The sequence below is a fragment of the Cervus elaphus genome, chromosome 9 (genome assembly GCF_910594005.1).
Source record: "Cervus elaphus chromosome 9, mCerEla1.1, whole genome shotgun sequence".
Classification (NCBI taxonomy): domain Eukaryota; kingdom Metazoa; phylum Chordata; class Mammalia; order Artiodactyla; family Cervidae; genus Cervus; species Cervus elaphus.
The window spans coordinates 49,931,817-49,958,789 of record NC_057823.1 but is presented as its reverse complement, the minus strand read 5'-3'; the positions used below and the strand labels follow the sequence as shown (position 1 = coordinate 49,958,789).

Here is a 26,973-nt window from a genome sequence, read left to right as displayed (position 1 = left end):
AGAGAGCAGACTTATGGGCTCAATGGGGGAAGGAGAGGGTGAGATGAAGTGACAGAGTAGCATTGAAATAAATACATGTGTAAAGTAGATAGCTAATGAGAAGTTGCTCTGTAGCACAGAGAGCTCAGCCTGGTGCTTTGTAATGACCTAAAGGGATAGAATGAGGTGGGAAGCGGGAGGATAGTTCAAGAGAGAGGGAACACGTATGTACCTACGGTTGATTCATGTTGACATATGGCAGAAACCAGCACAACATTGTAAAGTAATTATCCTCCGATTAAAAATAAATAAATAAATATATCTGCCAAAAAGTAAAAAATCAGGACCAGAGGTGATGGGCCTCAGAAGTAAGGGCTTGTCTTTAATCCGGGCATGTGGAGAAAATGGGGAACATGTGAAGCATTTGGGGCTCTTTGGTCTGACTCCCCAGTAAGCAGGGAGAGCACTCTGGCTAGGAAAAAGAACCAAGCTTTGGTCCTTTCCTCCCAAGCTTTGCATCTGGTAGACCCGGACAGCCTGATGTTCATGGGGCCAGGGAGCATCAAGGCCTGGAGCTGTGTGATGAGAGGTGGCAGCTTAACTATGCTCAGCAGGCAGTGGGAGTGATGGGGGGGATAGGGAGGAGGACCACCATCCATCCATTCATCTGTCCAAGCATCTATTCATCCATCTACTGTTTATTTAGTACCTACTGCTTCTTAGATGCTCTGCTAGGTACTGGAGCTAAACCGGTGAATGAAAGCACCCAGTTTGTGGAGCTCATGAGAGAGACCATCCTGGTTTGCAGGATCGGGGCTGGGGTGGCACAGGTGTCAGCAGCCTCCGGGGACGCCTGCCACAGGCTTTAGCGGGGCTGCAGACAGAGCAAAGTGTCGGGAAGGAGGGGCCCCAGTGGAATGTGGGTTGTAGACTCTGGGGTCTGTACCCTGGAGCAGAGTAGGCGGGCTGGGGAGGGAAGCCAAGGGCTGAGGGTGGGGCGGGGTAGCAGGGTGGGACAGAGCCGGGGTGGTGGGGGTGCTGTGTAGATCACCAGAGGCCTTTTCTGCTGTGCTCAAGTCTTTATTTTCATCCAAGGATGACAGGGAACAAGGAAGGGGTGTAAGCTGGGTGGAGCATCACGAACACATTTGCATTTGACAGAACTCACTCAGGCGTGGAGAAGCTCCTGGAGGCAGGAGAGAAGATTTATTGTCCTGGCAGGTGCCAGGAGTGCTGCCAGCGCCCAGGATCCTGGAGTGGTCCTTTCTACTCTCCTGACACTTGCGGGAGGGGGATTCTTTCTGTTTCGTGATAAGGAGGGGAGGCTTGGACAGGTTATGCACATTGCTCCAGCTCTCATCTCCAGGAAGCAGCCAGAGTTCTGAGTGGCAGAGTCTCTTCTAGGTTTACACTGGGCGAGGGAGGCAGAGCCGGGAGCAGAAGCTGCTTTGTCATCACAGCGGGAGAGGTGAGAGTCATCAGAGAAATCAGATGACACCCCGACTCGATTTGCCCATCCCCTCCCGTGAGTCCCATGTGGGGGACCCTGCCCCAGAAGTCTAGGGGGACCTTGAGTGGGAGCGGTGGCTTAGCACAAGCAGGGCCTCCCAGAGAGCCAGGCCAGCTAGGGAGGCAGGCACACCCGCCGAGAGCATTCCTAGCAGTAGGAGCATTTTATTTTAAGCAGGTGCTGGCCCTCCCATCTGGGCTCCTGGAGCTGTCAGAGCCAGGCCAGCCAGGCTGCCCGAGAGATGCTTGAAGGAGGCCCTGCTCCCACCCACCCCATGCTCCTCCCTGCAGGTTTCTGCTTCAACATTGCCCCTTCCTCTTCCTCCTGTTTCTCCTCACTTGCTTCCAGCCTCTGCTTCTGCCGAGCCTCCTCTACTGCTGACTCTTCCTCTCCCGTTTCATTCTTCCTGTGTTCTCACCCTCCTGACCTGTGTTTCTCCTCATCTGTAAGGTGGGAGTGGTTGATCCTGACCTAGCGTTCCTGGGAGGAGAATCAGTTCATTATTTCAGCACCCCTCTTTCCCTACTTTCCAGGTAGGGGGCGTCTGTCTGGCCCCAGGGGATGTGACTATAAGCTGCATCCAGTTGTTGCTCTCCAGGAGCTTCTCAGCCAAACGGGCGTCAGGTTCCAAGGCCTGATCTCTTGTTGGAGGCCTCGGCTGGGCCAGTCTGGACTGCCAGCCTCTGAAAGTGTTTTGCTGGAGAGAGGCCCTTTATGTGCCTCGATGGTTACTCAGTTAACCTGGAATAGCTTCATGCCCTAATCCCTCCAGGGGAGGTAAGCCTGGGTGCCTTCAGCTTCTGGAATAGAAAGGAAAGGTGCCCACATCATCTTGTCCAGGTCTGTTGGCTAACCAGCTTGTCTTCTGTGCGTTATCTTAGCTAGTTGCAATAATTTAAAGTGACTCTGAATAACATCCCTATCAGCAGTGCAGTTGAGGAGCCAGGGTTTCGTTTGGCATAATTTAGGGAGAAGTGGCCAGAGATTCACAGAGCCCCATTTCTCCATCTCCCGCACTGTGGATCCTCCTCTTCCTGCTGTCCTCTCCCTCTGCATCCAGCCCTCCTGGGATACCCAGCACGCCTTGGCCAGCATCCTGGCTGTGGGGGTCTGTGAAGCACACACACAGCAGGGGACTGGGGGAGGTGGGATGACCTGGATTGAGTGAAGCTGCCATTGATAGCCTGGTGACCTTGAGGCCATCATTTGCTTTCTCCAGCTTGCAGGGTTTTTTGTCTGTAAAACCAATACCAGTTCTCACCTAGTGTTACGTGAGGTGCATGGCATAAATAAATAGGCAGATAGTGAGTGCTTGCTGTGTGCTGGGGCACATGTCCTTCAGGAGGTAGCTGTGATGCCTCTGGTCAGGGCAGTGAGGAAGAGGGCACAGGGCACAGAGGTGGGAGCCCAGGGAGGCCTGCCTGGAGGGGGCATGAAGCCAGGCAAGCAAGAAGGCAGGGCTGAGGCTCCCTTCTCATGCTTAGGTGTGGGAAGTAGCATGCCTCTTCATTTTTATTAAACCAGTTGGTTTCATTTCTACTTGGAACCCATTTCCTACAGGGCTGGCTGGAAACCTGACCTCAGTCATTTTATGAGTTTTGCCTCCTTCATGGGTCCTGTCGACTATCTGAGCTCTTACTCGGAGTCAAGACCCCGGGCTGGGGAGGAGGTGCTGCTCTGCCGGTCATCTCCACGCAGAGGCCCTTGCTTTTGTTCCCTCATTTCCCTGTACTCAGCTTATTTTCATTGAGCACCTACTATGAGCCAGGTACTGTTCTTAGAACTTTGGATATGACAGTGAATAAAGTTGTCCTCACGGAACACACATTCTAGCAAGAAAAACCGAATGCCGCCAAAAAAAAAGTAATTTGAACAGTATATTACAAGATGATGGCCTGGAGAATCCCTTGGACAGAGGAGCATGGGGGTCTACAGGTTATGGGGTCGCAGAGTCAGACGTGACCGCGAGACTAACACTCACATACACACACACACAGGTTTCATATTTTAAAAGGGCCACATAGAACAGTGTAAGGGGACCAGAATGCCAGGTTCTGGTTTTAAAAGTGTACTGAGAGGAGGCTTCAGTGAGAGGGTGACATGTGAGCAGAGGCCGGGGGAAGACGAGGTGATGCAGGGAGTGGCCCAGGGCCCCTGTCGATCTGGGGTCCCTTCTGCTCCCAGACTGTGATTGGCCGGGCTGTGCGTGGTCCTACCTCTTCTGTGCATACCTGCTGGTCCTTCCTCCCATGGGCCTGGCTTCTCCCCATGAGGCTGACAGGAAGCAGAGCCTGGGGGCTCTGAAAGGCCTTCCTCATCTGCGCTGTATCCTCCAAATCCCAGAAAGAGGAAACATCCCACAGAAATCTGACATTTTAAAGTAGTATTTAGCTTTAAGAGGACCCCATGCAGGGCAGACAGCAGGAGAAAGACCCAGATGTGAGAAGCTGCTGATGAGAGTCCAGGAAGCCGCAGGGGTGTGATTATCAGGGAGCATAAAGCTGGACCACTGGGGGCTGGGGTGGGGAGGGGAGACAGCCTGAGGGCATGTGAGGTGACACCGGATCTCCTCACCAGGTTTGGGTCAGGAAGGGGGGGTGCAACCCCTGGAGGCTGACCCCCCCCCCCCCACCATCTCCACCTACACCCCAAGCAAGGCAAAGGCTGTAGGAGTTGGCTTAGAGTTGTAATTTGTCACAACTCCTGCCTTTAGGGTTGTTATTCAGCCTCTAAGTTGTGTCCAACTCTGTGACCCCATGGACTGCAACACACAAGGCTTCCCTTGTCCTTCACCATCTCCTGGAGTTTGCTCAGACTCATGTCCATTGAGTTGGTGATGCCATCCAAGCATCTCATCCTCTGTCATCCCCTTCTGCCCTCCATCTTTCCCACTGTCAGAGTTTTCCAATGAGTCACCTCTTTGCATCAGGTGACCAAAGCGTGAGCTTACCTTTAGATTGCCGGTTTGATTCCAGCTCAGAGGAGGTACTGGGGAGAGGGCCATCTTCTTCTCGGGCCCCCTCAGGAAACTTCACCCCTTTCCTTTGGGGTTTCCTGCCCAGGACCTTCCACTGGTTTTGTTATGCAAATTAGAGAACCTTTATTCAGTTTGGCCCCTAAAAACAGAATCCTGGAATCCTCATTTGCTTAAAAGGCTTTGCTAAGTTGTTGACAAGATCAGCAAGGTCAGGAGCAGGGGGTGGAAACTATTTAAGAGAATGACCTCCCACGAGATGCATGACTTCTTCCAGCCTCAGTTTCCCCCTATGCAACAAGAAAGAGTAAGACATAGAGTGCTGCAATTCACAGTGCCTGTGCTGAGCCTGCTCACTGCACTAGTGACTGCGAACGTCAATGAAGAGGAGAGTGTGTGCTTCAGGAAAATCTCAGTCAGGGGTCTCACCTAGCCTCGATAAAGGTCGATTCTTTGCAATTCCGGGCAGGTCCTGTAGGCGGCAGTGCAGAGTTCTCTCTGTTGCCAGAGCTTGCCCCCTAGTGGGCAGGCGAAGAGAAAAAGTACAGGACTGAGGGAGCAGTTAAGGGGAGTAGATAAGAGTGGTTTCTTCAAAGAATTCAAACATTGCTGGGTAAAGCAAGTTATATTTACTTTCCCCTAGCTGTTCGTTTCAGTCCAGTTCAGTCGCTCAGTCATGTCCAACTCTTTGCGACCCCATGAGTCACAGCACGCCAGGCCTCCCTGTCCATCACCACTCCCAGAGTTTACTCAAACTCATGTCTATCGAGTCGGTGGTGCCATCCAACCATCTCATCCTCTGTCGTCCCCTTCTCCTCCTGCCCCCAGTCCTTCCCAGCATCAAGGTCTTTTCCAATGAGTCAACTCTTCGCATGAGGTGGCCAAAGTATTGGAGTTTCAGCTTCAACATCAGTCCTTCCAATGAACACCCAGGACTGATCTCCTTTAGGATGGACTGGTTGGATCTCCTTGCAGTCCAAGGGACTCTCAAGAGTCTTCTCCAACACCACAGTTCAAAAACATCAATTCTTTGGCGCTCAGCTTTCTTCACAGTCCAAGTCTCACATCCATACATGACCATTGGAAAAACCATAGCCTTGACTAGATGGACCTTTGTTGGCAAAGTAATGTCTCTGCTTTTTAATATTCTATCTAGGTTAGTTATGAAATGTATGGAAGAGTTTAAAGAATATTGCAATAGATACCGTGTACCCATCGCCAAGTTTCAGTCAGTTCAGTCGTGTTCGACTCTTTGCAACCCCATGAATCACAGCACGCCAGGCCTCCCTGTCCATCACCAACTCCCAGAGCCTACCCAAACCCATGTCCATCAAGTTGGTGATGCCATCCAGCCATCTCATCCTCTGTCGTCCCCTTCTCCTGCCCCCAGTCCTTCCCAGCATCAGGGTCTTTTCCAATGAGTCAACTCTTCTCAGGAGGTGGCCAAGTATGGAGTTTCAGCTTCAGCATCAGTCCTTCTAATGAACACCCAGAACCGATCCCCTATAGGATAGACTGGTTGGATCTTCTTGCAGTCCAAGGGACTCTCAAGAGTCTTCTCCAACACCACAGTTCAAAAACATCAATTCTTCGGCACTCAACTTTCTTTATAGTCCAACTCTCACATCCATACATGACTACTGGAAAAATCATAGCCTTGACTAGATGGACCTTTGTTGGCAAAGTAATGTCTCTGCTTTTTAATATGCTATCTAGGTTGGTCATAACTTTCCTTCCAAGGAGTAAGCACCTTTTAATTTCATGGCCACAATCACCATCTGCAGTGATTTTGGAGCCCCCAAAAATGAAGTCTGACACTGTTTCCACTGTTTCCCCATCTATTTCCCATAAAGTGATGGCACCAGATGACATGATCTTAGTTTTCTGAATGTTGAGCTTTAAGCTAACTTTTTCACTCTCCTTTACTTCACTTCTCCAAGGTTGGACAGTTATTAACATTTTGCCCCATTTCCTCTCTTCCTTTTCACACATGCACAGTTTTCCTCTGGACCATTTAGAAACACTATGTAGAGACTGTGACATCTCACCCATAAGAAAATAAACAGGCATTCTCCTATATGAGCACGTTGGTAGGTATTATTACACCTACGAGAGCAATAGTTCAGCATCACCTAACATATAATCCACATTACAATCACAGCATTTTCCCAGGATGCCTTTTATAGCTTTGTATAATTATTATTATTCAAGAACCAATCAAGTCTCACTCCCTGCCTTTGTTTCATCTGTTTAATTTCTTCTAGAACAAGAACCTACTCCAGGGGTTTTTGTTTGTTTAAATGTTTTGAGCATTTAGGCAGTTGTCTTATAAAATGTCCTCAATTTTAGACTTGGTTTCTAATGAATAGATTCAAGTTAGGCATTTGTTGGCACTGAAACTTCAAAGGCACTGTTATTGTTTCCTTTTGAGGCACTTCAGGAGATGTATGCCAGGTGGTCCCACTCCTAGTGGCACTAAATTGGCCCCTTGGTCCCTTTGTTAGGAGGTAGCTGCCAAATGTTTATTGAAAAATGTACACTTGTAATTGGGTATTCTGTGGGGTGACACTTGGAGACTGTGTGAATGTCATATCCCCAGAGACTTTCACCCAATATTTTTAGCAAACATCAAATGATTCCTTCCTGACTCAATTATTACACTGGAGGTGGGGGCGGGGGGAGGATTGCAAAATGATTATTTGCTAATTCCAGCATTCCTTCTAAATTTATTTAGCTGGCATTCTTCTGTAAAGAAGAGCTTTTCTTTCGTATTTTTAGCAACTTGGTTTGAAAGTTTCAGGTTCTGCCTTCTTTGGAACTCTTAGTTCAGAAAAGAAAAGTGTGTATGAGAGAGTGTGTTATAGTGAGTGTATATGTGTGTGGGTGGGTGTGTATGTGAGAGAAGGAGACAGAGACAGAGTGAGATCTGCAGGCTGAGTCCTGCACACAGAGGCGCTCTCGCGGAGGCCCGCCATCAGCCCAGTGGAGCTGGTTCCTGCTATTTTGGCCTTGTTCACGCCTCTCCAGTTTCACTGTCTTCCTGGCTGTTTCTCAAGAGCTGTCAGCCTCTTCCTCCTCAGGACCTTTGCGCTCCCCTTTGCCTGAAACCCCTTTTCCACAATAGCCACATGGCTCACTTTATTCTGTTCCCTGCCCAGGTGTCATCTGGCTTGATTTCCTGGTCACCCATATAATGTACCATCCCCTCCCGGCTACTGTCTATCTCTCACTCTCTGTTGTGTATCCTCCATAGCCCTCATCATACCTGCCCCGTAAACATCATGAGAACAGGCCCTTTGTCCCATTGGTTCAGAGCCTAGAGTGGACCCTGACTCCCCAGAGGCAATGACGGGAATTTGTGGTATGCAAGAAGGAATACACACATGCACGCATGATTGGTAAAGTTCCAATTGGTATGAGATCAGAGCCCCTCCCCCTCATTTCTTGCTGCTCCATCCAGGTGACCAGAAACATTCCCATCCTGGGCAGAGAGGATGGCTGTTTCTTGACCCTGGGATAACGTGTGCCATCAGCTGCCTCTTTCTGGGCGCCCAGTTACAAAAGCCAGCAGAGCTGGAAGATTATCCGCCCCCACTTCCTTGACATGATTTTGGGGGAATAAAAACAAATCAGAATTCATCAACTGTGAACAAAATTGTCAACTGTGAACTGTCAACAGTCTGGTTTAAAAATAGATGAGAGGTTGATGAAATACAGTAGAGAAAGCAATTTAAATAAAATGTTAAAAATAATACCCAAAGCGGGTGAGGCAATAGGAAGAGTGTAGTGTGGTGGAGAATGTGCCTGGCAGAGGCCTGCGTGAGCAGTGAACCAGAGAGAGGTTATTAGTTTTGCTTTACTCATCACATAGGAGAGAGATTTACTGGCCATTTGCGGGAAAACATTCACTCATTCCGACGTTTTGGCGTGTTATGTAAAATGGAAAGGAAGATTGGTTAGGAAATCTGCTAGCACGTTTGTTTTTAAGTAGGTCAACATTTTGAATATTTCTGACCATTTGTGAAAATCTCTGGCTCTTCTTCCGTCTTCTCTTTTACTGTGATGATTGAGAAAGACATTTGTGTTCTACCAAGTCAAGGGGTCTCGAAGCTTCTGGGGTTTGTATTTTTTTTTTTTTGTTTGTGTTTGTAGAAATATGGGTTCTGCTACTCTGATTAAAGTCTTTAACTTATTTCCCACGTCTTTGACTCTGCTTCTTTCAATAGTTAAGGCGGATGACTTATTTAGTTGCTTTATCATGAAATAAATATAAAGCCATGAATTTTTCATATTTCCTCTTTTCTAGGCCCAAGTCTCAGCTGATACATTGGCAAGTTCTTTATGTCCAACTGCCCCATATCCTGAGGCTGCTGGTCCATGTTTTTCTTTCTTTCTTTTTAGGAGATTTGAGCCATCTTGGCACAAGCTCTGTACTTTCTGAACCTAAGACAAGGTGATCCATCCTGTAGGGACTCTTTTTAAAAATCTAGATGGAAGGTGTATTAGTTTATGAGAGCTGCTGTAATGAAGTGCCACAAGTCGGGTGGCTTACACAACAGAAGTTTATCATCTCACGGTCCCAGAGGTGTAGGTCTGAAATGAAGGTGTGAGCAAGGTTGGTTCCTTCTGTGGCTGCCAGGGAGAAGCTGTCTCTTGCTTCTTCTAGCTTCTGGCAGCCTCATTCATTTCTTGTGGATAGCCCCCTTCCCCTGCATGACTCCTCACATCATCTTTCCTCTGTGTGTGTCCAATTTCCCCTTCTTCTAAGCATGCCAGTCATATTGGATTAGAGTCCACTCTAATGACGGCATTTTAACCATGATTATCTCTGTCATGTATTTCTAAATAAGCCACACTGTAAGATCCTGGGGGTTAGGAGTCCAACATGAGGGACCAACATGAGGGGTGTAATTCAACCCGCAGTACTAGGTGTGAAGCTTTACCCCTCAGAGGGAGAGTCGTGAGTCCTCTCTGCTCAGACCAGCTCCCAATGTTGGCCAGGACTGCAAAGGTTCTCCCAGCTGGGCCCTGGTGACCTTCTGGTGGTCACTCTACATTTACTAAGCTGTGTTCTTTCCCCGTGTGATGGACAAGCTCCAGGGAGCCCCTCTGTCTTCAGCTCTTTGTGAACTTGGATTGACTAAGTTGCTCTCCACTCCATATACTTTATTTATACCTGTCTGTTCCTCTTCTCTCCTCCAACTCCAAAATTATTTTCCCTAAAATGAGAAATTATGGGTGTCACTTTCCAAGAATGTCATTTTTCAGTTTGTTTTTATTAATAGAAGCCACCTTCAGGCTGCAGACTCTAAGCGGTAGACTCACAGCCCACCCTGTTTAACTTGGAGCTCTGCAGATCCTGTTTTGAAGCAGGACAACAGCCCATCTGAGGTGGGATGGGGTGGGACATGGCTGGGCTGCCTGGATCCTCTGGACCTGCAAGGCACATATGGAAGACGTGGGCCCAAGCTTCCTGAGCAAGTGCATACTGCTGAGAAAGCACCATCCATCATCCATAATTCTGCCAGTTTTCGACTCCTGCTTGGGAGAACACTGTGAGGCGGAAGGCGTGGGAGTGCTGAGACTTGCTCTGTGGTCCTGAGGTGGGGCAGGAGCTAGTGATGTCCCTGTGTTGTTGGAGGGCATTTATTCCTCCCTTCCCACATACCCGCAGGAAGATCCTTCCATTCCCTTGCTTTCTGTTCCCACTGCCCCTTTCCCAGGAACATTGCACATTCCCTGGTGTGTTGGAGCCTGGCATCTCTTGGATCAGGTTCATCTTTACAGCCAGGAGCAGAATCCCTGTATTGGCCAAGTAATGTGCCTTTGTTCCTCCTGACTCCCATTCTCTTGGCAGGTCTATACTCAAGGGCTGGTATATACCTGCCTTGTGTCTCTAGAATCTCTGTGTGCACAGACCCAGGATGCTTCTGCCTGGTCCACCCCCGTCCACATTTTGTCTCTGCCTGTGATTGGTGGTCTGTGGACCAGAACTTTCCTAGGTCTCTTGGCTGGAAGAGGGAGTGGGGGAGTGAAGGTCCCAGGTATGGTGCACAGTGCAGTCTAATGGGAAGCCCTGGGCTGTGAGGGTTTTGTATTCCCCCTGGGTAAAGCTGGCACAATGATCACCTTCTGGCTTCTATGTCTTTTCTTCCATAATAAGGACCTGGGGGAGAGGGGACAAGGTAAGTGACTGGTGGGTAACTCCAGGGCTGTGACTTGGAGAGGAGTTGCAGGGAGGGAGCATGAGTGAGGTGCCTGTGTTACAGGCCACAGGATGTCCCTGCCTAGAGATAATCCCTGGGGGGCATCACCACACAGTGCTCTCACCTCCTCCTCCTAACCAGCTTCCTCCAGAGACATGGGTATAGTTGGTCATTACCTTGATAGAAGTCTATAAACTGTGTTTCATATTTTATCATAATGTACTTGACATATAGACATGTATGTATTATTTATATGTTGCCATGCTTACTAAAAAAGCCTTAAAATCCAACACCCAGCTTATGAAATAAACCATTCCCAGTGTTCGCGAGGCTGCTGTGGGCTCCTGTCTGATGCCGTTCTCGGCCTCCTCCCTGGAGGGAACCCCTGTCCTGATGGTATCTGTCAACACCCCCACTTCTTTAAAGTAGCTTTTACCAGATACATTGCATATCTCTAAATAGCACATTTCGAGCTTTATAAAAAAATGAAATTATAGCCTTTTGAGCTTCATTTAAATGCCACATATTGTTCTGGAAGATAAAAGGCAGATCTGTGTCCTTGAAGCATGCATTTTCACCACTGCAGATAAATATTGTTTTCTCTGGTGGCCCCTTCCTGGAGTCAGGGAAGAGACCCGGCTGCCCGCGCACGCTGAGACTCTGGGCGGCTGTGGAGGCGAGGATGCCGGGGCCCGCGATGGAAGCCGTGGTGCTGGAATCGCAGTGTGCTGGAGTCCCTGGGCCCGCTGAGGCTATATCGAGGGGCAGTTGTTCTGGGTATCTGGGAAGCAGATGGATTCCGACTCCAGTGATGGACTAGCATGAGCAGGGAGGCTGAAAGGCAGAGCGTTAAGTGTGGAGCTCAGAAAGAGGACAGCAGCATGGAAGGTCAGTGATGGTTCACGACAAGCACCTTGGATGCTGAGCTCCGGCACCTGCACTCCTTGTGCAGGCAGATTGGTGGCCCCTGGTGGCTGGAACAGAGCTTTAGAGCTACAGAGCGAACCAGACCCCCCTTTCCAACTGCCTTTGTCATTCAGCAGCTATTTACTGCACGCCTGCTATGTGCCTGGGCCATATATGTTTCATCATATCAAGTCAGGGATAAGACTGTGACTAAGACTTTCCCCTGTCATTATATACTTTAGGGTCTAGTGGAAAGTCACCTTTTGATAAATTATATGAGTGATTCCCAAATACTAGTGGCTTCTGACAGCAAGCATTAGTTCCTTGTCCGTGTTGTGTATGAGCTGTGGATTAGCTTCAGCTCTGTTCCATGTTCTCTGCTGTCTGGGTCCCAGACCAAAGGAGCAGCCCTTATGGGGCATGTGCTATTTCCATAATAGATGGAAATAGCAGGAGGTGAAACCAGGCAGTGGTTCTTTGACTATTGCTCAAACCTGGCTTGTGTATGTGTGCTAAGTCGTTTCAGTCGTGTCCAACTCTTTGCAACTGTATGGATTGTAACCCTCCAGGTTTCTCTGTTCATAGGATTCTCCAGACAAGAATACTGGAATGGGTTGCCATGCCCTTCTCCAGGGGATCTTCCCGACCAATGGATTGAACCTGAGACTCTGGTGTCTCTTACGTTGGCAGGGGTTCTTTATCACAAGTGCCAGCTGGGAAATCTCATTCCTTACTCACAATCCACTGGCCAAAGACAGTCATATGGCTAGGACCGCTGTCACCATGGAGCTTTAATGGACAGTTGATGCTATCCCCATCAGCTTTCATGACATAAGGCACTGAGCAAAGTATAGGTTTGTCTTTTGGGAAGGCCAGAGAATGTTTAGGAAGAGGATTACCATCCATCACAGGCACAAGCAGGCAGTTGCAGTCACAGTATGATAAGGCTTTAGAGCGAGTCACTGTACTACTTCTGACTTTATAAATTTTCATGTAAAAATGTTATTTGTTCCTCTAAATTAGCTTTAGGGATTCTGTTGAGAAATAGTATGAGAATCCCTAGCCTGAACCTGAGGCTTGTTACAGGGAGCTTGCCCAGGGGAGGAGCAGAAAGTAGAGCTGGCCATAGTGGTCTTCACCTCTGTGCTGTGCTGAGTCTTTTCAATCGTGTCCGACTCTTTGCGACCTTATGGATGGGAGCCCAGCAGGCTTCTCCATCCATGAGATTCTCCAAGTGAGAATAGTGGAGTGGGTTGCCATGCCTTCCCCTGGGGGATCTTCCCGACCGAGGAATAGAAGCTGTGTCTCCTATGGCTCCTGCACTGCAGTGGATTCTTTACTGCTGGGCCACCGGGGAAGCCTGGTCTTCACCTCTAGCCCTGGGCGTATGCACACAGGCCGTGCTAGTTACAAAGAAGCTTCTCACCCTGGGGACCCACCTGCCAACTTACAGTGTTCCTCCTGGCACCCCTTCTGTCCATTTGGACCACCTGTAGGCACGTCCCATACCTGGAGGCTCTGTAGTGCCGCATCCCTACACACACATATATTCCTCCTTCCCTTATAGTCACGTCTACCTGGCCCTATAAGGTTGCTCATTTTTTGCTCCTTGTCTGTGCTCATGTTTTGCTTCTTCATTGTCAGTTGACATTTGTGGCCTGGGTCATGGCTTCCTTTCACATGGCCCCTAACATGCCTGCCACCAAACCGGGTATGTACCAAACACCCAGCAATGTGCACAGAAGGAAGCCTTGCATTGAGAGGAAGCCTGCCCCTGTTGGCTTGTCCATTGTGCTTTCTCTGCAGGGTCTCAGGTGACTGTGTGGGGGACAGGAGGAGTTACACGAGAGTGACTCCAGTGTGTGCAGATTGAAACCCTCTCTCCTTCCCTTGGTGTGTAATCGGTGTGGGGACTGAACAGCCCATCCGCTCACAAGGAGCCAGGGTTCATCTGCACTCATGTGTTGCTTTGCAAACACTGGTGGCCTTTTGAAAAGTATGCATTTGTGTTTTCCAAGGGCAAGGACCATATCTCCTCTTTTCTTCCCTTTAAAAGATTCCTCGTGGCACCTGATAAGCGCTACACGCACAGTGGGTGCTCTGTCCCCTCTGCCTACCTCCCCTTCCTTTGAACCTGCAGCAGATACCAACGTGGTTCTGGGCCCGTGGGCCTTTGCAAAGACTGATTATATACTGCCTTGATCTAGAGAATTTTACAGGTGAAAAAGGGAGGAAACCCTTAGACAACTGAGACCCAGGCCCCTAGCACAGTTGCATAATTAACCACACATGGAGTGCAATGCAGACCGTCTGTTCTCTCGGGCCCTTCACGTGACAGATACAGTGATGGGGACTGTTAATGTGCTTGGCCCTGGAGTCAGTCAGAAAGGGTTTGGAATCCTGGGTTGTGAATGTCATGATCTTTCACAAGTTATTTAGCATCTGAGTCTCCTTTTCTTAAACCATAATGTAGAGATAATAAAATGCTGTTAATTGTTGTGGTCTCCTACATCTGTAAATGATATCCTTCTATCCTCTTGTTCTGAATCAGTTGAGACTTAAGAGTAAACAGCTGGCAGAGAGTGGCCAAAATACTCCCATTGCTACAGATGAAGGGATTGCCAAGAGGATGTATGTGTTTGGGGCTTCCAATTTTGAATCCTGGAATATGGTGGGTGTTTCCATTCAGTCCTAGGCTAGACAGCCACAGGTGTCCTCTGGGGGAAAGACTGTGTCAAACTTAGGTTTTGGATGGTTGAAGCAAAAGCATCGCTCCTCAGTTGCTCCCGGGGAAAGGGCTAGGCCTCACACAGAGCATCCAGACTTACTAAGTAGACTGTTACTGTTCCTCCCTGCTCCCTGAGCAGCTGAGCGGGTCTAGGCTTGCTGCACAGACAGAGCCTCAGTAGTGGGGGTAAGGGGACATGGCGGAGCAGCCTGCAGCCCTCCGTGTTTGTGGACCACAGGTGTTAAATTTCATACTGATACTCGCATAGACAGTTATGGTTGAGTTTACCACTTATTAAAAGTAAGCCTCCCCATGCAGTGTTTTTAGACGTTTATCTTAAGCATTTGGGAAAACATAAAAAGCCATTTCTTAGTTAACGTTCTATCATTGAGACCTTTAACAGAGATGAACTCCCCTTTACTTTGTCTCTGCTTCTGTGAGCCTAATCATGTTTAGAAGGGCACTGGCTGTTTCCCAAGGAGGCTGAGGAGGGGTCTACTTGGCAGTGTTCTTACGGCTTGTTCTGTCTGTCTTCTGCAGTGCAAGTTGGAGTTCCATGCTTGTTCTACCGGCAAAAGTCTCACCACCCTCTGTGACGGGCCGTGTCCATGTCTCCCAGAGGCTGAGCTGCCAAAACACAAGGCAGAAAAGAATGGTGAGTGGACATCACCCTGACGGGGGACTGGGTGGTCAGGGTGGCCTGATGTGCCAACGGCTGCCCCAGACTCCAGGAACCCAGCCTTTAACAGAGCCGATCTAGTTTGGGCTGGGGAGATGGGTGTGCTTGGCAAGTACTCCAGTTTCATTTAGGAACTCCAAATTGAACCACCTTCAACCTCCATTTGATAGAAAAAGAACTGGGCGTCTTTGAAAATAATTCTGTTAGACCAAGATACGCATTAGGTTCTTTCTAGAGGTCAAATTGGCTATGGTGTAGGAAGGGCAGGGTTTCAGCGTTAAGACCAGGCCTGCCCTGGGTGCGCCTTGGTCTTCCTTGAACTCTGATCTCTAAATCCTTTGAACTTCTGAAAGCCAGATTTCAAAACATAGACTGCAGAGGTGTCATGATGGTGAACAGTAGGCCCCCCACTACTGGCAAAAGCATTTCTCTATGAATATATTCTGCCAGGCATGTGGCACAGAGCCAAGGGATGGATGGAAGGAGAATAACTTCCCAGGGGCTGTGGTTCCCTTTCCATGGCTGAGGGGGGCGGGAAAGGTCGGGCCTATCTGAATGTTTTCATGATGTAGAAATTAATGTTGTCGCACTGGGCTCAGTCCCTTAAAAGCCTTCTGTAATGAAACCTAGATAGAAGCTTGCCTTCTGTGGAGCTGGGCTTTCTCAGCTGTAGCTAGCTGTACCATGAACAATGTTGGACATCTGTGTGTGAGTGCATGCATGCCTGCACACACGTGTGTTCTAAAGCCCGAAGCTACTTGTGATGGAGGAAGATGAATTGGATGTGAGTGTTTATCCACTTGCCTCTTCCTAAGCTGTCCTGTCTTCGCCAAGGCACAGGGATGAAGACGTTGAAGTGTAAATTTGTTCATGGTAACCAAAGGAATATTGTGTTACAAGGTTTTGGGGGAAGTTTAACCCAGGATGTAGAAGGACATTGTAAACCGTGAAATATTGGGGTCACAAATCATCTCCGTAGATTACTCTTAGTTACCAAAAAGCTGATCTCATTGCATTTTGACCTGATCATTTATAGAACTCCAGGAAGAAATGTTAACTAATCTATACAAGCCTCCTTGAACTTTGGTCGGAAAACCCAAAGCCCTGTGTAGTAAGCGGCAAAATCCATAAAATTAACTTCTGTTTTGAGATGTGTTAAGACCCTTCTTAGGAAGTCTCCATAACCTCTTATTTCAAATATATTCTTTATTGCTGTTATTTACTTTTCTGTTCTGAGACAAGGAAACCGATGCAAGGAAGTCATTTCTGTGATTTGCCTATAGTTTTCTGTGAGAAGGCTTTGTAGTTCTTTAAACAAAGTACAACCCTTGTTGCTTCATGGTGGGCTTGTCACATCTGATTAAATGAGATTCATTCTCAAGTATGACTCGCCAGGTATGGCCTTGGGTGTGCCACTTATTTGTTCAGTCACTTACTAGTGAAAATTGGAACAAAGTCTTATCAAACCTATGCAAGTAACTGAATTGGCATTAAAAGTAGAATTCTGAGAGGCTGCTGAGAACAAGATTACCACTTGAAAGTATTTCATTTCCAAATGTTTGTAAAAGTAACCATTAGGTTAATAGTGAGGAGGTCAGGAAGAAAGCATAAGGATTTTATTATATGATTATCAGAAAAGAGAACCATAAAATATAATACCAGCAATATTCTAAAACCAATGATCAAAATTATATATATCCTTCATTAGTTCCTGTAGTCTTGTATAATTATTTTTTGTTCCACTGACCCTTGGGTCAACAGTTTGCTTTAATGAAGTCATCGGAGTCTGGGAACTGCCCTCTCAGTCTCTAGTATCGTTTAGCTATTGTCTAAGAAATATCACCTTTGAAGCCTGTAGCAAGAAAGGCATCTGTTACTTGTACTAACTGGGCACAGTTCTTACCATGAGGCTCTGAGATTGCCCTTCTTGGTCAGAGACCCAATTTATGCTGTGACTTAAAGCAAATATTTTATATAAGCATGCAGGAAAGTAGGAACTACCTACTGGTGATAAGACAGAACATCTGTAGTTAATTTAGTACATATCCAACAATATTTTAATGCAGGAGAGTATAATCCTCTATTAGGATAGGGTGCTTAACTATTTAATACAGATTTGATCTGTGTTTCCCTGGAGGACAAGGGCATATTACGGGCAGTGAGGGCACTGATAGAGCTCCAGGATCATTATGTGAAATGAAACATTTAAATGAAGAATATTCTACCTGGAGCAGAATCAGCCAAGGGAAGGCTGACTTTTTCCTTTGAGTTGACAATTCTTTCCACGTAGCTCTCACAATAGTTTGTGGCAGGCAGTGAGCACTGAACTGAGGTTGTGGCAACTGGGATGAAGAAGAGAGAATGGTTTTTGCCATACATTAACATGAATCAGCCATGGGTTTACATGTGTTCCCCATCCTGAACCTCCCTTCCACCTCCCTCCCCATCCCATCCCTCTGGGTCATCCCAGTGCACCAGCCCTGAGCACCCTGTCTCATGCATCAAACGTGGACTGGCGATCTGTTTCATATATGGTAATATACATGTTTCAATGCTATTCTCTCAGATCATCCCACCCTCGCCTTCTCCCACCGAGTCCAAAAGACTATTCTATACACCTGTGTCTCTTTTGCTGTCTTGAATATAGGGTTATCACTACCATCTTTCTAAATTCCATATATATGTGTTAGTATACTATATTGGTGTTTTTCTTTCTGACTTACTTCACTCTGTATAAAAGGCTCCAGTTTCATCCACCTCTTTAGAACTGACTCAAATGCATTCTTTTTAATGGCTGAGTAATATTCCATTGTGTCTATGTACCACAGCTTTCTTATCCATTCACCTGTTGAGGGACATCTAGGTTGAAAACCACCACAATATTGTAAAGTAATTAGCCTCCGACTGAAATAAATTAAAAAAAAAAAAAGAAGAAGGAATGGGTGCTCAAGAGGGGTCAGAGGTGAAATGAAGAGCAGCTTTCATTTGGCCATTTGGCTGTCAAGGTGGAGGGTGGAGGGGCATGTCCATCTACCCACCTTCCTTAACCTGGTAGCTGCCCCTCTCTGAAGCTGCATGCGGTGGGAGTGGCATTCACAGGCCACTCTGTCCATGAGATACTTTGTGGCTCTGAACAGTGTCAGGAGCACTTTTGTGTCTGTGCCTGTTACAGAAATGACATTTCATCATCTCACAAATACAGGTGTATAAAAAAATGTGACATTATTGTTGTTAATGATACTTTATTTTCAACCTCCCCTCTGTTTTGAACCTTGGTTTCTTCTGGTAATATAAACATTAGTGTAGTCATTTCCAGGTAAATTCTATTATTTTGGGATTGTATCTCAACTCTAGAAAGTAGGATTGGGATGGGGGCTTATGAACGACTGTATGGGTGTGAGGTGGTTCCTGGTGTGTCTCTTTCTTTGGCATCTACCTCTCTGGGGTTTTGCTATTTTTAATTAGTTGTCCAGCAATGCTCACCCTCGGTGTAGCCAAGGAGAGATGTTCTGAGACCTTCTCTGTGACATGCTACACATGTTCATTCAAGTCACACTGAGTCCTCTTTCTTCTAAGTCCTACACTTTTTGGTTCACTCATCCTCTCACCACCCCTCCTTGGCCCCTTTCAGGGCCACACAAAATTTGAAGATGTCATTCTATGACCTTCTGATGTCAAGAAAGCCTGTGATGGGTTTGTTCTCTCAAGGCTTCTCTCCTCGAATCTGCCCAGCAACCATTTCCCTTCCATGCAGAAGACATCTTTACAAGACTGGTTTCAGAATGGGCTTCATTAGTAGCAAGACACGGGTGCTCTTTGTTGTGGAGCTCCAGCTGCCAAGGGTTTCAGGATCACCTCTTCCTGCCTAGGACCCAGAAGTGACTTTGGAGACAGGAAAGTGCTGTGGTGAGCAGAACTTGCCTGGGGATGCAGCAGTCTCTGCCTGTGCTTCTCCTTCCCTAAATATGACCTCTTGCAACCCCATTACCTGTGACCAATACTGGGTGTGAGCATCCAAGGTTTGCGAGACCAGGATCTAACTCACTCTCTTTCTGATTTTGCTGTGCCTCTTCCAGCCTTTGGCTGTTTGAATTACAGCAAACCCATTCTTGCAAGTCAAAAGTGTCTTATCTGATGGGATTTGGTTTCAAGAATGTTTTTAGGAAGTCAAAAACAAATGGTTGAGTTTTGTGTTCTCTCTTTGTTTTTTCTGGCATCTCTTCTTTGATGTGGCCCCTGAGGGGATGGTAGAAGGTGGAGTCATTCTTTAGTACCTCTAAATATTTCCTTTCACATCTCTCAGTTGCCTCATGACCTTGGCCAAGTTATTTAATTGCTTTATCTCTCATCTCTATGATGCCAAAACAACCTCAGGAGTATGGGGTAATGACTGTCCATAGGAAGGGAAAAATTAAAAAGAGGGAGATGAGATTGAAATCCACACATTAAGCCTGGGTTTCTGTACCATCTCTAAGAGTTTCTCAGGAAAGATCCTTCCCCTGTCTTTTCTAGTATTGATGCTGAACTCTCAGCTTCTCTATACATGGGTGCCAAATCGAATCTTGGAGATAGAGTCTTGGGTGAAGTAGAAAAGAATAGCTTTATTGCTTTGCCAGGCAGAGGAGGTCACAGCTGGCTAATACCCTCAAAATGGTGTGTCCCAACTTGAAGAAGATAGTGAGAAGTTTTATAGTAATTGTTCAAAGAGGGCATGATCAGCTCGTGGACATTCTTTTGATGGGTTGGTGGTGGGGTAAGTAGGAGTCAGCATCATCAACCTTCAGGCCCAGCTTGTCTGGGGTCTACATGGTTGTGGGCAGCATATCATTGTTAATCGTCAACTTCTCCCACTTGGAGGGGCTTTCAGTATCTGCACAACAGCTCGACAGATTTTGTCTATCCATTGATGAGGAAACAGGACCTTGCCCCAAGGTTGCTCTTGACTGTTTCTCCCTGGTCTTGCATCACCTTCTGTCTAATTGACTTTACTGCTTGAATCAGCCCATTGGAACCCAGGGAAGGTTATGGAGGCTGAATGAAGGCTGCTTCCTATAATCAAAGAAATAGGAGACACGGAAAGACCTGTGCCCAGGAGCCCCACAGGGCCCTACATGCTCTCAGTATTTTCTGGCGCCCAACAGCCAGCCCAGCTAGGAAGTTGCCTCTCACATCTAATGTTAAAACTGTAGTTCTGAGTTTTGCTGCTTTTTCTTCAGTTTTCAGTGAAGAACATGAGGAATGTCTGAAACACTCATTTCTTGATTTTTTTTTACAGTGGTTGAAATTTTAAGGCTAAAATAGCCTTAACTCTTACAGTCTTAAAGATACATTTTTTTTAAACTAGCCCCCTTCCACATCTGCTCCTGTCCCCACCCTGACTCCATCCCTCCCCTCGTCACCGAGACAGCCCTTTCCCCTGGCCTGGGCTCCACAGCCTCGTTCTCTCTGGAGGAGGGACTCAGAGCTCCCTCTTGGCTGAGATGAACATTTCATAGTTGTAGGTATCTAGTCAGGAAAGATCTCCCCTAACTTCCTTCGCACCATCTTGAGGGGACCCTGGTGTTCCTCGAAGGTGCCTCAGGTTTCCACACAGGGACCAGGGAAAGCCGAGTGGGTGGGGCCTTCTGGCCTCCCCTAGAATGACTCCATTTTTATGCTTTACCACCTCAGATCACATTTGCAGGAAGAGAGTTTTGGCACCAGCAACCATTGTTCAGTTTCCATTGACTGCATGAGGAAACTGGGAGTCTCCAGAGAGAAAGCGTCTCTCCTCAGCTCAGAGGGTGGATCGGTGTGGGTGGGGTCAGAGCCTGGGCCTCTTCACTCGTGGGCTGGGCCTCTGTCCTCCCTTCTCTCCCCACCGTGTGTACTCACTTAGGTGACAGCCAGCCAAGGCCTCAGCCTGAAGACGGCTGAGGGTCTATAGCTGTGTTTGGCAGGAGTTAGTTATTTCTCCGGGGTCTGATGTCACTTGCCTGAATCTTGAAGTGTGAACCATCAGGCAAAGAATGTCACTGCACAAGCAGTTCCCACAAGCAGCCAGGTTTGGAAGGCATTCTGTAGACTCTCTCCCACCCCACCCCCAACCTTTGGAGGAGGAAGTTGAGAAAATAGCACTATCTCTAAAGCCAACTCCTTCTTTGCTTCTGTTGTCACAGGTTAGCTATTTTTGTTTTTAATTTTTCTCTATGTTATTTTCTAATTGGAGTATAACTGCTTAAAAATGTTGTGTTAGTTTTTGCTATACAACAATGTGAATCAGCTATAAGTATATACATGTCCCCTTTCTCTTGAACCTCCCTTCCACCCGCACCCCACACCCAACTCATTTCAGCCTCTAGGTCATCACAGAGCACTGAGCCGAGCTCCCTGTGCTATATACAGCAGCTTCCCATTGGCTGTCTATTTTACACATGGTAGTGTATATATGCTAGTGTTACTCTCTCAATTCATCCCACCCTCTCTTTGCTTATCTGTGTCCACAAGTCCATTCTCTATTTATGCACCACTGTTCCTGCCCTGCAAATAGGTTCATCAGTACCATTTTTCTAGATTGCAAAAGCTTTACAGACATGCTAAAGTTAAGAGAATTCGGTGTCACCAAACTAGGTTAGCTTTTGGAACGGGGATGTGGGTCCAGCCAGTTGGCCTCAGGAGTTCTGGAGAAGGCTCTGAGGCTGTCAGCGTTTCCTGGCCTGACCTTGCTGGGAGTTGGGGGCAGCGTGGGGCCATGTTTCGTTCCACAGATCCTTCCAGCACGGCATGCTAAAGAGGAAATAACAACTTCCCTCCAGCTGAGCTATTTGGAACAGTAGAAAAATAGTCTACAATGATTTTCTCTTCTCAAATGGTGATTTCAACCCAAGGGCTGGATTCTGGGGGAAAAAAAGTCCTGGGTTGACAGACGGCTGTCTAATTCCATTACTTATCACAAGTCAAGTTGGGGAAATGTGTTTAAACGGGAACAGGAGGTGGTGCCAAAGAGACGGGATGAAGAGTTCTTCCTCGCTGTGATGTCTCAATGGAAAAATCCTAAAAGCATCCTGCTGCTGAGGCTCCCAGCAAAATGAAGATTTATCTTTGCATCCAGGGAAGAACATTTTTCTTTAATGCCTATTGTGTAACAGGGTGAAGGCCCCAGGCTTGCAAACTTGCAGTTTAAAAGCAGTTTCTGTTAACCTTTTCCATAACCATTCAAGTCCGCTCACTTATTATTCAGTACTACATTATGGCCAGAAATTAAACATGTAAAGGTACATTTAATTTTTAGAGCCTTGTTATTATAAATGCCATGACCTTTTTAAAAAAAAAACAAAAAGAAGCTTGAGAATGAAATTGGCAACTGCATCCAAGAAGAAAAACGTACTTGTCGGGACTCTGGAGTTAAATACTGCCTTTGGCTTTGAACTCAGATTCTTCTTCTGTGAGTTTGGCTCTGGGAAAGTATACCACAGGTTCTCCTGGTTATTCTGAAGCTTTCTTGGTTGCAACTGACTGGGGAAAGGCTGCAGGCGAAAAGACACAGGAGGGTAGACTGGGGCAGGGTGGCCAAAGTCATAGCCAGAGACCAGAGAAGAAGATAAAGGCTTGTGCTAGAAATTAATGTCTTTGATAGTTCACTCAGACAGCTCTCTTCTGCCATAATTTTTTATTTATAAATTAATACCCATTCTTATATAAAATCCAAATATTATGGCAAAAGTGGCCCATATTCCCAGTTCTATTAGCTTTCTCTTCATAGGCTTCCAATTATATTTTTAGAAACATAAAGATGTTTGTTTTGTAAACATCTAATATACTTTTGGGCTTCCCTGGTGGCTCAGAGGTTAAAGCGTCTGCCTGCAATGCAGGAGACCGGGGTTCGATCCCTGAGTCAGGAAGATACCCTGGAGAAGGAAATGGCAACCCACTCCAGTATTCTTGCCTGGAGAATCCCATGGAGGCAGGAGCCTGGTAGGCTACAGTCCACAGGGTCGCAAAGAGTCAGACACGACTGAGCGACTTCACTCAATATACTTTTAAGACTGTTTGTTGTTGTTTGTTGTTATTAAGTCACTGAGTCATGTCCAGCTCTTTTGCAATCCCTTGGATTTTAGCCCACCAGGCTCCTCTGACTATGGGATTTCCCAGGCAAGAATACTGGAGTGGGTTGCTGGTTCCTTCTGCAGGGGATCTTGTGGACCCAGGGATCGAACCTGGGTCTCCTGCATTAGCAGACGGGTCCTTTACCACTGAGCCACCAGAGAAGCCCCTTTAAAATAGTACTCATCCAAAACCCAGGATCGTATTCTACACAATGTTTTGTGCCCTTCATTTTTTTTTGTATCATAGATATGTTTTCATGGAAGGTCACATCTCTCTCCCCCTGCCCAAGGCCCTCCCCATCACCACCCCTCTCTCTTTCCAGAGTCTGCCAACTCTGCTCCCTTGAACTCCAGACTATGTGATGACTGTTCTGCATTTCTGTCTGGATGCTCCTAAGCATATCAGACTTAACATATCCAAAATGTAACTCCCAATCTCCCCTATATCTGTCCCTTCTTCCTATATTGTATTTGCCACCTTAATTACTGTCATCTCCATAGTTCAATCTGCTGAAGTAAAACCAAAACCCAAAACTTCTTTCTCCCACATGCCACATATAATCATCATTTGAGTCTGCTTTCAAATAGATTTTTGAATATAAGTACCTCTTACCACCTCCATGATTACCACCCTAGTGGTCCCAAACATCCTCATATTTTATTTCAGTAGCTTCTGAGTTGATTTCCTGGCCCCTACATTCTCTTTTGAACTAGGAGTGAAACAGTCTGTAAAATGGAAGTCATATTGTATAATTTCCTGTTCAGGACATGCTGCTGACTTCCCATCTTGTTAAGAGGAAAAGAGAAAATACTTCTGGTGACCTGCAAGGCCCAGCATGATCGAGTCCCTGATCAGGTCCCAGTGAGTCCCTCAGATGTGCCATTTCACTCCTGCCTCAGCCTGGACACTCTTCCCAGACATCGACACGCCTCCCTTCACCAGCCACTCTTCAGTCTCTGCACAAACGCTGCCTTCTCAGCACTTCCATCTCTCTTTCCTCCTTTATTTTTCTTCTTCCTTTTTGAATATTTATTTTTATGCATTTATTTATTATTTGGCTGCGCTGGGTCTTAGTCATGGCACACAGGATCTTCGATCTTCATTGCAGCATGCAGGATCTTTAGTTGCAGCATTCGAACTCTTAGTTGATCTAGTTCCCTGACCAGGGATTGAACCCGGGCTGAATTGGGAGTATGGAGTCTTAGCCACTGGATGACCAGGGAAGTCTCCCCTCCTTTATTTTTCTACAAAACAATTATCATCGTCCAATATATTAGATAATTTGTTTATTCTGTTTATTGTCTGACTTGCCCCACCAGAATGGAATTTACATGAGGACTTTTTTTCTGGATTCTCAACAATTATTTGTCAAGTGTTGACTTCGTCTCATTCTTCTGATAAAGTGAAAGTATTAGTCGCTCAGTCATGTCTGATTCTTTGCGATTCCATGGACTGTGGCCTGCCAGGCTCCTCTGTCCATGGAATTCTCCAGGCAAGAATACTGGAGTATGTTGCCATTCCATTCCTCTGAAAGTGTAGTCTATTATATAGATGTACCATAGATTATAATGTATAAAATGGCAGAAAAAGAGAGATTTATTGTGGTAAGAAATCATCTGTAGAAGGTGCTTAATGTGTATATTAAACCCTTGGTGTGTGTGTTTAATTCTTCCAGCAACCAAACAAAGCCCTCTCTGTTGCTGATGAGAAAATTTGGAATTTGGAGTTTTTCCGTACCTTGCCTAGGACCACCCAGCTAATAAATGAAATAACAGGGACTTGAAGTCTTTTCTAGTACATGTGCTCTTCTCACGTTATACTGTGTTCTTAACCTAAATTGAATGTCCATTGAAAGGGCAGACTTCCTATGGAAAAAGAAAAAAAAAGTACATTCATGCATTTTAAACTAAATTTCCCCATGCTTTCAGTGCTCAGAGAATGCAGTCTGTCACTGATACCACGGCCCTCTCTGATGGGATTTCTCCAAGGTGAGAGAATCAATGTCCTCGCTCATTTTCTCTTCTTTCTTTCTGCAAGCACACTTCGCTCTCTGAAGTTTATCAAAACCCTGGCGTGGGCTCATTTCTCACCACAGCACTATGCTTTCTGATAGCCACAAGTTTCTGACCTAGCTTCTTAAAGATAAAAATTCATTTGTAATCTGTCCTCAAGTCGACTGTTCTTCCGTTGCCCTGCTATCTATTGCTGTGAGAAGAAAAGACAGCATTACAATACAAAAGTAAATTGAAATTATAATCGAAAGAGAGCAAGTGGCTGCCCCGCTACCAAGCCATCTGCTTCATAAAATCTCGGTAGTCCTTGTCCTTGCTAGAGCCAAGGGTTGGAGTGGGCACCTGGGCCTTGCAGAGAGGAGTGAGAAAAGAAAGGGCGGTACCTTCCTAACAGGTACAGTGAGAATTCAGTGAGCTTAACTTCAACTATAGATATGGAATGCAAAAAATATATCTTTGGACTTCCCTGGTGGTCCAGTGGTTTGGAATCCAACTGCCAGTGCAGCAGACATAGGTTTGATTCCTGGTCTGGGAAGCTCCCATATTCCATGGAGCAGCTGAGCCCATGTGCCACATGTGCCAGAACTACCGAAGCCCGTGCACCCTAGAGCCTGTGGTCACAACAAGAGAAGCCCCCACAACAAGAGATGCCTGCCCACTGCAACTGGAACATGGCCCCCACTCACTGCAACTAGAGAAAGCTTGCATGCAGCAGTGAAGACCCAGTGCAGCCAAAAATAAATACATAAGTAAATAGAATTTAAAAATACAGCTGTTATCATCATCATTTTGATACTGATTCTCTGTTTAAAAACTCAAACGGCACTTAGACATAAAGGAGGCAGGATGTCACTTTGATTATTTAACTTGAGGAACATATAAGGATGCCAGATAAAGCTCAGAGTAAGCAGTTGTTTGAATATATAGTAATAGATATTCAGATCGCTTGGGAGTGTAGCCACAACAAAAACAAGCCAGCTCTCCTCAGTCTCTGGAGACCAGGAGAGATGAGAGATCTGTGAGATGTTTTCCAATCACAGTGATGTCATGAGGGTGAAACCTTGTATTCCTCTCCTTGTCCCAGGGTCCCTCCCCCCAAATTGAAGCAACTTTACGGTGAGAGATGGTAGATCTCCTTACACAGTAGAGGTTCTACCTGTGCTTCTCATCATTGAAGACCTAGAGTGAGCTAATGAAAGAAATAGTTTCAGCATGGCTTAGGGGCAGTTCTGGGAGGTGGAGGCACTGGGACATTGGGGCCTAGGTGATAATGAGGTCGATCATGGGTCTGTAGAATATAAACATTGCTGTTTTCAGAGTTCCCAGTGATACATGCACTAGCTGGTCATGTAGTGCATGTCCTTGATATTTGACTTCACCATGAAGAAGTCTCTGTGTAAGGAACAGTGCAGCTGACCTGTTCTATTCCATGTCTTCCTGGGAATCTCAAGAAGGCAATTGCATGGGCCTGTTTCCCCCTGTCCCCAACTTCATCCTACGGAGTATCCATTTCTTTTGGCATCCTTGGCCTGACTATGCTTTGTCCAAGCTTGAATCTCCTGAATGGCTCTTTCTAGCATGTCATGTGTTGGGGGTGGTGTGAGGCTAACACCCCAGTGAGTCCTCTGTGTTCTGCCCTAGTGAGGGATGCTAAGCTTAGCTCCAGCTTCTAAAACCACTCAGGCAAAGGGGGTACTCATGCTGTGCAACCACACTTAGAAGGTGAATGTCAAAGACCAGAATATTAGTGCTAATAGGTAGTTTGATTAGAATTGTGATCATGTACCAATGCACAGGGCCAAGTAATACTCCAAAGAGAATGACTTTCAAAACATTACTTGAAGCCAAGTTTAAAAAGAAAGCCCCTTTTATGGGGACTTCTAATCCTGTGGAA

The 26,973-nt window shown here is 46.6% G+C and overlaps 1 protein-coding gene across 2 annotated transcripts in view; it reads left to right on the top strand.

Moving 5' to 3' along the window:
* Positions 1-26,973, top strand: part of SPOCK1 (SPARC (osteonectin), cwcv and kazal like domains proteoglycan 1) — a 559,487-nt gene that overhangs the window by 423,535 nt on the left and 108,979 nt on the right. For both annotated transcript variants that reach the window (XM_043912845.1, XM_043912844.1), the window contains one exon: positions 14,844-14,958. In XM_043912845.1, the coding sequence (XP_043768780.1) occupies positions 14,844-14,958 (115 nt within the window). The remainder of the gene's footprint in view (positions 1-14,843; positions 14,959-26,973) is intronic.